Source organism: Sitophilus oryzae, unplaced genomic scaffold (genome assembly GCF_002938485.1).
Source record: "Sitophilus oryzae breed Bouriz unplaced genomic scaffold, Soryzae_2.0 scaffold_1701_pilon_pilon, whole genome shotgun sequence".
Classification (NCBI taxonomy): domain Eukaryota; kingdom Metazoa; phylum Arthropoda; class Insecta; order Coleoptera; family Curculionidae; genus Sitophilus; species Sitophilus oryzae.
The window spans coordinates 2065329-2076912 of NW_022146393.1; the positions used below are offsets into that span (position 1 = coordinate 2065329).

An 11584-nucleotide genomic window follows, 5' to 3' on the forward strand; every position below is an offset into this window, starting at 1 on the left:
TATAATGCTTAACGTTTCGGAAAGTTTATCCCTTTCCGTCGTCGGAAGCAAACAATACAAAGAATGAAGAAAAAAAAATTAAAATATTTAAATGCAACTATATTCCAGAACCCTTTAATGTTTTTAAAACAGATCCGTCTACAAAACCCGTTGACGTTCTGTTAAAATGACATTATATCCAAGTTAAACTTCAAAATTAATAATTACTACCTGATAACAATTATTATTATTATACAACCAAACCAAAAAGCTTCAAACTTTCTGTATGATTATTTTTAATTTTTACGTATGTTACGTTTATTTATTAATTATGTTCTTTTAAATCAAAGAAGCGATTGCCATACATTACTAGCATCTACAGATGCGTGAGCAATACATTTATTTTTATTAGATTGTATTAAAAAAGCTTCTTTTATTTTTCTTTTAGAGACTATCGCTTCTTTCATTATAATTTTGGCGTTGTTAAAATCTATTCTTTGCCCTGTGTCCCATGAATGCTGACAAATTTTAGATTTGTGAAAGTCTTATTTTTTTAAATAATCTTTATTATTATTATAATCGGATTTAGCCTAACCAATATCAATTACGAGAGAAAGTGCTAAGATGTGTCTGAAAATAAATCTCAGCAAGACTAAACTTATGGTATAGTCGACAGAGTTGAAATTATCCTACGACCGAACGTTTTAAATATATTAAGTAACTAAGGGAGTGTGTGCGAAAAAGAAATGAAAAGGCGATCGACAATGGCACGAGGAGCCTCATAAGCACCTTATAAGAATATGGAAAGATCGTCACATTACAAGAAACAGGAAAATCATCTAAGTAAAATCTTTCATATTCTCAATCTTCTTGTTCAAAGCGGAATCCTGGACGATGAAAACATCAGACATACGAAGAATAAATGCATTTGAAATGTGTTGCTGGCGACGTATGTTACGAATAGTATGGACATGCAGAGTAACGCAGAAATGGATCTATACTAAAAGAGTTGAAGCTCAAAGACACATTGTCCAAGATGTGTCACCGAAGAATACTAATATATGCACTCACCGGCACGAAAAACGGACACCTTAAAATTTTGATTTATTTTGTTCTAGTTAGTCGATTTTGATAATTTTTTATGCAACTTGTAGCTATATTATTTGACTTTTTAGTGTCTCTTTCTAATTTAAAAATGAAAGTTTCCATCTGTCAATTATAGGAGGGTAAACAAAAGGTTGATATTTTGCTGAAAATTTGAAACACCCTGTGGAACATTCCATAAATAATATTTTATGTCTGTTGACTAGGGCCAAAAGCAAAAGTATGGGTTTAATGTAAAAAATACGAAAAAATGTTAGTGTCTTCTTCAAAAAACGAATCTCCAAAAAAAATTAAGCTATTGAGATGAACCAAAAAACAAACTATCGAGAAAAGATACACCTAGACGATAAAATGATTTTTAAATTTCTTGCTTTATTAATGTACTCTACAGGGTGTTTTAAACTTTCACAAAAATATCAACATTTTGTTTTCCCCCTTATAATTGACAGATGGCAACTTTCATTTTTAATTTAGAAATACACACTAAAAAGTCAAATAATCTAGCTACAAATTGCTTAAAAAATCATCAAAATCGGTCCACTAACACAGTATATAAAACTTTAAAACACGTGAAAATTTTAAGGTGTCCGTTTTTCATGTCGGTGAGTGTATACTTTGGATACACTACAAAACACGAGGGAGACAACCTAGAAAAGTTAACAGGTAGTACAGGGAAAGGTAGAAGGAAAACGACCGGGAGGCAGGTCATCTGTTAGATCGATAGACCAAGTCAAGAAAATTTCAAAATACACCACTACAAACTCTATCTGAAGCAATGGACCAACAAACATGGAAAACTCGAGTAAATGGATGTATCTGATTCCATGAAATCACTATTTCTCAGACATGAAAATACGACTAAGAAGAAGGATTTAGAAAGGAAAAACCATTTCAGGAGAACACTACACATCTTTACTTAACAAATTTATATGTACATCAAGAGTTAGTTTTGCTAACCATATTATTAAGTTTTACATTTAGTTATAATGTCGATACTCGATGGTAAATTTTCAGTAAGACTATCCGTTTTTGGTTTGAGTTTTGCTTAAAGTTAGAGTTACCTCTGTAACAAAAATAATTAACATTAACAAATCGACTTTATATTTTCTCATAAGTTGATGATTTCTGTAATTAAAAATGCACGAACGTAATGAAAAATACGTCAAATCATTATATTTGTAAATTAAATATTCCAAACCGATATACTATTTACATTCCAATAGTGATATCTTTTGTCTTAAACGTTAGAAGTCAGATTTGGTGGCCTAGAAAAACCAAATCGATCGATTCTTTGTCTCTAAAAACAATATCGTCGTGAGATGTTCGGTTTCATTGACACACGAGCGATTTAGGGTTGAATAATCTTTGTTTAACGCCGAGATAGGTATAGTATAACGGCCTGACTGAAATCTGGGATCGTCTCTAAACAAACTCATGTCCGATAAAGACGAAACAAGACCACGATCTTTTGGTGATTAATACAGTAAATATGTATACTTGTATGTATGTTTGTGGACAGACGCATGAAACAGTATATTGAATGTGACAATTTAAGATTTATAGAAATATCTACTCTTACTATAAACATACTACCAGAAATACTACTTTTTTTAATTCTGTACATTACTTCATCTGTAATAGGTAGATACTTTATGTCGCGGTCTGCACATTACGTCATTCGGGATCCGGGATACGTATTTCGTCAGTGTGAAAGGCTTTAATATATTTTTTAATTTTAAAAAGTTGAGTTTTTTATTTGAGATCTTCTATAAAATAATAATTTATATACTTACCTACATATGTTAGCTATATGTCATCAAATTTTCTAATTTTTATTATCTTGGTCTTGGTTGCGACTGGAAAAAAGTTAACATGAAAAATACTGAATTTGTTATACTTTAAATATCAATAATAAATCAACTCCACCTTGTTTTTTTTTAATTTAATTAAACTTAATTTGTTTTTTTTTCAGATCCAGATATGGAAGATTCCTTTGAATCGAACCAACTGAAGAAGAAAACTACATCAGCAGATCTGTCAACCTGTCAGAACGACTCTGGAATCTTCTCCGCCACATCGAACACTACCATCGACCAGTCAACGAACTACGACAGCGATACACCTAGCGTAGACCGGAAATTTGTTTGCCCCATCTGTGACAAAATGCTCACCACCCAACACCAGTTCACTCTTCATATTCGATCTCACAACAACGAGACCGAAGACCAGGACAGCGACAAAGGTTACACCTGTAAGATCTGTCATAAAGTGCTTAGTTCCAGTTCTAGTTTGGATCGACACGTGTTAGTTCATAGTGGAGAACGACCTTTTCATTGTAAATTTTGCGGTGATACCTTTACGACGAATGGAAACATGCACAGGCATATGCGAACTCATTCGATGAAGACGGATAACAACTACGAGTCTGATGGTAGCACTGACTCCGGTGCCAGTTCTAAAAGCATCGAATATAACAACAATAAAGTCGATACTAAACATCCTGGTAAAAGAAAATTGGAAGTTATCGAAGAAGACAGCAATAAAAAACGTAATATTAACACAGACAGTGATGAAATAGTCCACAATTTTAAGTGTCCACTGTGTGAAAGATCAGACTTTGATTCTATCACTAACCTTGAGTCTCATTTAGAGGACAATCATCCCGACTATCCCATTAAATGCACTATTTGCAATCAAGTGTTTTCGAATAGCAATATCCTAGCAGTACACAAATCGGCAGTTCATGCAGTTAATAATTCTAAGCAAGCGGTTGTGGGATTTCCAGACCTAACTTTTGTGGACTTTTCCAGCAAGAAGTTTCCTTATATCGCTCGAAGAGAGTGCGAAATAAATCTGCACAAGGCGGCTGGCAGCCTCAAATTTCAATGCAGAAAATGCGGGAAAGCTTTCCCTTGTTCCAGTTCCTTAGAAATTCACGAAAAACTCTGTCTGGATCCACCCGCTGGTACGAATTTATCCAAAAATATTGTTTCAGAAGACGAAATACGAAGAAGCGAATTCTTTTCCAGACTGGACTTACAGGACAACTCTCCCGAGAAACACTTACCACCAGTTCAAACGCTAAAAACTACTCCATCGAATAAATTAAGAGAACAGCTTGCCAAAATTGACGAAACTAAAGATTTGGCAGATTTCCAATCGATCTGGTCAAATATCAACGTACCTCAGTTCCAGGCGAAAACTAAGGAACTTAAAACCCCTCTTTCTAAACCCGTTGATGATATAGATCACTATAACCACGAACAAGAAGAAGAATCTCAGGATAATTTTGTGTTGGAATTTAGAAAAATGAAACTTAGAGGTGAGTTTCCGTGTAGATTGTGTACTGCGGTTTTTCCAAATCTGAGGGCACTGAAAGGGCATAACAGGGCTCATCTTAACGGTAATAACAACGGTACTTACTATTGTAATATGTGCACCCATTCTTCCATGGATAAGGCTGCCTTGATCCGCCATATGAGGACTCATAACGGAGATAGACCTTACGAATGCGCCATTTGCAATTATGCCTTTACTACCAAAGCCAACTGTGAAAGGCATTTGAGAAATCGCCATTTGAAAACAACAAGGGAGGATGTTAAGAAGAATATAATTTATCATCCATCTGAAGATCCTACTAACGAGGATCTCAATAAACTGACTTTAAAAGAAGAAATAAAAAAACATCAACGACCTTCTTCTCCTATAAAACAAAACGATCTATCTCCAGAAAAGCTACATTGCTCTACACCAAAAATTCCATTAAAACCAGAATTGGCAAGTTTCAATCTGGCTTCAAAAATGGCCAATATGCCGTGTATAGGAGACGGGAGGTTTTTGAATGGTATATCTCCTTTCTTCGGTAATCATTTCAATGTATCTTCTACTCTTCCTAACGCAATACCTCAACATTCCAATAATATACCACCGGCGAAGATCCAAGTTAAACCTTTCGAAGTTCTAAAAGACACCAACAGCAGTTTTGAGACACAGTCTGATGACGACTATTATGAAGAGGAAGAAGATGAACCTCCAATGGATGTAGCTTTAGATTTAAGTAAGAAAAAAATGGACGAAGAAGAGGAGAAAAAACGTATTGAAAAAGACGAGGAAGAACCACAAGATTTAACAAAGAAAGTACCTTCAGTAATTCCCGAAGCAGTAGCTTCATTTAAAGACATGTTCGAGCATCCTAAAGTAGATCCAACAGCTTTATACGCTTCTCAGGTTTTAAATTTGTATCGTAATAGTTTATGGTCAGGAATTCCTTTTAATCCTCTGTTCTTACAAGGAGTTTTGCCAAATATGATTCAAACCCCGCAAGAACTTAAAGAACGAATGCAGAGGCTGCAATTGGCTGGAGGCTCTGTAATATCTGAAGAATTGAGGAACTTTCAACAAAATTTTCAACAGAATAGTATAATGCAACAGCGACCTCCGACACTATTAAGTCCAACAGTGGGATTTAATGGATTCAAACCATGTCCTGAACAAAAACCAGATATAAAACATGAAAATAATGTTCTTCAAGTACCTCCAAAGAAGGTTGAAATTGCCAAACCTCTTACTTTGAATACTGATGCCGTATTTACCGAAAACACTCCAAAAATTCACAGTCCGGCTCAACAGTTAAAACCTGACCTAACCCAAACCCAGAACTCTGTGAAGATGGTAATCAAAAACGGCGTTCTAATGCCGAAACAGAAACAAAGAAGGTATCGAACGGAACGACCGTTTACTTGCGAACATTGTTCGGCAAAATTCACATTGAGATCAAACATGGAGAGGCACATCAAGCAACAACATCCTCAGTACTGGTCTCAAAGGCAGAGAACAAATGTTAGTCAGCCTGGTAGAAAGCCTCAAAGTATGCTGTTGAAACCAAATTATTGCGAAGGTATATCCACCCCTGGTTACGGATTGTCTCAAATTGGCGATTTTCAAGAGTCTACAGATCATCATGTAAGTGAGAAGTTGAAACTAGCTTTGCTGGCTCAGCAATTTCAAGCTAAACATTCCGGTCAGGAAATCAAAAAAGAAGATGACGAAGATTGCGACTTGGTTATTGACGAAAACGACAAATCTGAAGAACCTTTATTATCGCCAGGAAGTGAGTACAAAAAGGCTCAAATCTTAGAAGAAAAACTTAGAGACAATGACCGAAATGTTAGAAACGAAGAGGACTTGGTGCCAGTCTCCAGACTGTTGGACAACGCTTCACAGCAGCAGTTCAAAGAGTTCTTTAAGAGAGATAGTGAAGAGCAGGAACAAGGCGCTGGAAGTGAGGACGATGAAGAAGGTCTAGTAGCCAGTGGAAGTACTAGTGAGGAGAATATATCTGGAACGGATGAGAACAGGTGAGTTAAGGTAATTTATACTTTTTTGTTTTGATTTGGTGGCGGGTTAGATATTATTTTAATTTTTGTCAGAATTTTTTAATGTATGCATATTGTATGCACAATATGTTTTGACGTATTTGTATCAATTATTTTTTTCACTTTGAGTGCGCAAAGCAGTTATTTCTTTCAAATTAAAACTTCTTTATCAAGCAGAATCAGAAGAACGTACTGATTCCAAATACTACATTATTCAAGCATACTCTTTTAAAAATCAAACAAAATAGTGTGTTTTACAAAAGTTACAAGTTAATTAGAAAAAAAGAATATCCGAAAAATGTAATACCGTATTATCGAAATAAACGGCTTCAGCGATTGCTATGAAATGAAGATCGCTATCATTTTATACAGGGTGTTTCTTAATGGCATGCTAATATTTAAGGAGGTGGTTCTTGGGCCTATTCTAAGAAAAAAAATCATATGAATATATATATCCTTAACATTTTTACTTTTCAGATACAGGGTGGTAAAATTTTCTAATTTTTTTTTCAGAATATCTCTGATGTTATATTTGATACACGTCTTTCATGCGTCAAAATGCGTATTTTGATATACAAAAAAAATTGTTCTATTTCTTCATTTCCTCCCCAGCCCATGAAGAAATTATTTCGATATAAGTCACCGGTTCAGATTTTCAGGGATTTTACTCTGAAGGAAATTGACTTTATTTTTTTTTAAGGATAAACTATACGTCGGACGAAAAAAAATCAGGAGATAAAAAATGTTTAGAAACGAATGGAGATTTCGAATATAATTTTAATTTAAAAAAAAGTCAGTGGTGTACCTATCACTTTTTTTTCCAAAAATATTCAATGTAAAACCAGTATGGACGCGAGTGGTTGAAATAAATAAAATTCTTTGTACATCAAAAAAGGTATTTTTATCCATAGAAGACGTGTATCAAGTTTCACAAAGATATCTTTAATAAAATCAGGTTTATTATGAAAAAAAATTAGAAAATTTTACCACCCTGTATCTCAGAAGTTAAGATGATTAGGACATACATTCATATGAAGATTTTCTCTTAGAATAGGTCCAAGAATCACCCCCTTAAATATTACCATGTCATTAAGGAACACCCGTTATGTAAAATTACCTATATGGGGAATGTCATCGATGATCATTTCCAAGCAACTGGACGCGTTTTTTTTAAATCATACCGTATATTCATATTGATTACTATTATTATTTTTTTATTAATAACGTACTCTTCGTTTCAGGTCAGAATCCGAAGCTGTCACGAACGCAGCCCCAGCGAAGAAAAAATCAGCATATTCGCTAGCCCCAAATCGCGTCAGTTGTCCATATTGCAGTCGCAAATTTCCCTGGACTTCGTCCCTACGTCGTCATATCTTGACCCACACTGGCCAGAAACCATTCAAATGCAGCCACTGTCCCTTATTATTCACCACCAAATCCAACTGCGATCGCCATCTTTTACGTAAACACGGTAACAGCGCCACTACCATCGTCACCAGCGAAGCCTCCAGTCCCAATGGGGTCAATTACCTGATGAGGAACGTCCCAGAACGACCTTTTAAATGTTCTAACTGTCCTAGCAGCACTTTTTCAACTTACTCCAACCTCAAGAAACACATTAGCTGTAAACATTCAACGAACGCTCAAGGGGATGATATTAAAGCTCAAGGTTACGAGGCGGGTAGCTCAGAAGACGAGAAAGTTAACCAAGCTGAAAGCAAGAACGATTGGGAAAGTCAGATCGCATTCAGCAAGTTTCAGGTTTCCAATAACTTAGATCCAGCTCAGAATTCTCAAGTCAGCAACTCGGACTTGCCTTTCAAATGCCATCTGTGCGAAGGTTCTTTTGCTGAACGAAACGAGGCTTTGGAACATATCAGAGACAAGCATGCCAGTGAATATGATCTTCTCATGTCGAAAAACGCATTAGATACAGGTGCGACCACTCCAGATGAGACCCTACATCATGACGAAGAAGACAACGAAATCAGAGGTAAATTTCCAGATTACAGCAACAGAAAAGTTATCTGCGCATGGTGTATGCGCAGGTTTTGGTCGGCAGAAGATCTGCGCAGGCATATGCGCACTCACACGGGGGAGAGGCCTTTCAGTTGCGATATCTGCCGGCGTAGGTTTACACTAAAACACAGCATGCTGCGCCACAAGAAGAAACATTCCACTTGTAATAGTTTCGATCAGGATACAACTCACAGTGATGAAGATGGTGGCAGTGCTGTATCAACGTCGTCCGCAGTCAAAACAGAAAAGGATTTGGGTGGCAGGAAAGCTGAGAAAACTGACGAATCAGATGTCCAGGAAGGTGGTGATCTTATCAGCAATCTACTCGGATTGAGGGACAGGAGTATTATTGATAAGGTACTGAACGCGTCACCTGATGATGTGGCTGAAATGCTTGGAGTAAAGAATGGAAGCAAAGAGTAATAATTTTATAGATAGGATGGTTTAAGGTGATTATTAGCATGTAGTGTATCATATTATTATTAACATTTGTCTAACAGGCTATGAACTCGCATTTAGATTTTGACTTTTTTTGACTATCGTTATTATTGAATCAAATATTTTCAATTTATGTTTCTTTATTCATGACTCTAACATTAAATTAATTTATTCTTTCTATTACCATTTATTAATAGTGATTTTTTGACAATATTAGTAAATTATTCACTTATCTAAATATAATTTAGATTTATACTCACTTTGTTTATTTAAATTAATTAAACATATTTCAATTGTTATTTCTTGATTTTAACTTACACAGCGTATAATTTAGATGTTACTGACTATCTAAATTTACTATAACTTATTTATAATCCAATATCAAGCCATATTTATTTCGATATTATCAAAATTATCAAACTACAGTCTGGAACTTGGTGAATGAACTATGTGTGAAATATAATTTCGCCAAAAATAATAATATATGTAAGTATCTAGTTTTATTTTTCGTAATTTATATCTGTTTTTTACGAATTATATTTCAGGGTAAATAAACCATCATCAATGATTATTTATTTATGTAGAGTAAAATTCAAATCAAAATACGTTTTCATGGCCTTCATAATTTTATTTATTAATAATCCTACGATTTTTAGTATGTAGTATGTAAATAGTTAAAACTAGATATAATAATTTTTGTGTTTTGTAAATTCTCTAGTCAGGTTCATCCAACGAAAAGAGTATAAAATACTCATTATGTACATTATCGAAAAAAAATTAAATGAGTATGGACTAGTTTAAAAAATGTTTAAATGATTATTATCTTTTATAAGTAGGGTACCTATTTATTTATAAATTACGTTAAACTAATAAATAATAAATGTAAATATATCAAGAAAATTGATACGGTCTAGGTATACCAAAAATTCCTTATTACTCTGCATTTCTGGATGTCACACATCTGGATTATGTGGAATGTAGAATGTAAAAAAATGTTTGCCTTTTTATCCTTACGAGAGTGTCTTCAATTGCCTTTTTATCTCTAAATGATTACTAAGATATCAGAATATTAGAAGCAATATATAAAATATGTACTTATATTCTATTTTAAGAGTTTATTTATATAGAAATAATACAATTTAGCACTGCACGATTTTTAGTATATTATATCATGTAGGTAACGGTTAAGTATTATTTAAGTAGACAAAGAAATGTACATAAATCATATTATAGGTATGATATCAGATGGATATTGGTCAGTTTTATGTAATTATTTATTATTTAGAGTTAACGCATTTCTATATACTTCAAAAATTTAAATCAAAATAATGTTTGTTTATTATTATTTGTTGAAAAGAAATTTCTATGTTTTATATTGTATTAAAGTTTGTTCTTTTATATTGATACATATTTACGGATATAGTTGCTTATAATTTTTTGTTTTTTTTGTTTCGGGAATTTTAATATTATCATTTAAAAACGAAATGTTCTTTTTTATAAGAGTTTACGTTTGCTCGAGTATATATGCTTAAAGCATTTTTTATACATAATATACCGCGTGTTTCAGTGTAAATATATCCTTGTTTTATTGGAGTATACATCATTTCTATACAATTTCTTTCTGAACTTGTGTACTTTGAATTCTACTATACGGTTTAAACGACATATCTACCATAAGTAAATGAAATTTGAATAATGCCTCACAATATAATATGTAGCTGTAGCTGAAATATTTTACCTATTAGAACAAGGATATTTACTGTGAGAGACCCGGTACATCATTTAAGGCATTAAACGACAGTGGCATGCCCTAGAACTGTTTATAATTTTTTAATAAACTAACAATATTTTAAAATAAGCTTTGAATCTATTAAATATATCAATGGCAATAGAATTAACTGATATTGAAATTATAAGAAAAATATTTGTGACTTTTTGTTTGGGAAATAATTATTTTTATTTTATGTTTTATTTTAATGGTAATTCTCCAGTTTTTTTATACGGTTATGCCACCGATGAGCGTTAAACGTGCGTTAAATTTTAACTATAGGTAGTTTTAGGAACACATACCACACACTAAAATTTTGTTTTTTCCTTTTTGCACATTAAACATTATTGTATCGAACTTTTCACCATTCACAGCGCGTGTCTTATCGAGCTTTGGGCGTAAATCTTTCAATCTCCGATTTTGGAGGTGGTGCAGAAGATTTAGTCTTGGAAAGCTAACATTTAGCTAATTTATAAGCAATGAGTGACTTGATTAGATTTTAAGGAGTATCATGTAGAAAAAAAGCTTCGTGTAAAAATCCATAGTGGAACTATTTTTTGCATTATGTTTGTTAAATGCATGCCATATTTAGACGTGTTTAATTACTGTAATTAAGTTTTATCACGATTGATGAGGATTATAATGTAACACGATTTATTTTTTTGTTTATTCAATAAAGAGATAGATTACATATGTCATTTGCTTCTTTTCTTATACCATCTAACTCACCAATTACAAAAAAAAATACATATAAACTAATAAAGAACTATTTTTTAATTAGTTGCGGTATATTATAAAAAAAAGTTTAGTTTAAGGAAATTTTATTTAAATGCCCGAAAATTTTAAATATAAAGTGACATCTACACAGTTTAATACTGAACTAAAATATTTGAGGATGGCG

The 11584-nt window shown here is 33.3% G+C and overlaps 1 protein-coding gene across 1 annotated transcript in view; it reads left to right on the forward strand.

Moving 5' to 3' along the window:
* LOC115881178 overlaps positions 1–11381 on the forward strand; it is a 51825-nt gene extending 40444 nt beyond the window's left edge. Inside the window, exons 3-4 of the mRNA XM_030898570.1 lie at positions 3056–6440; positions 7700–11381. Coding sequence (XP_030754430.1) covers positions 3056–6440; positions 7700–8900 — 4586 coding nt within the window. The 3' untranslated portion in view covers positions 8901–11381. The remainder of the gene's footprint in view (positions 1–3055; positions 6441–7699) is intronic.
* Positions 11382–11584: the final 203 nt, after the last annotated feature.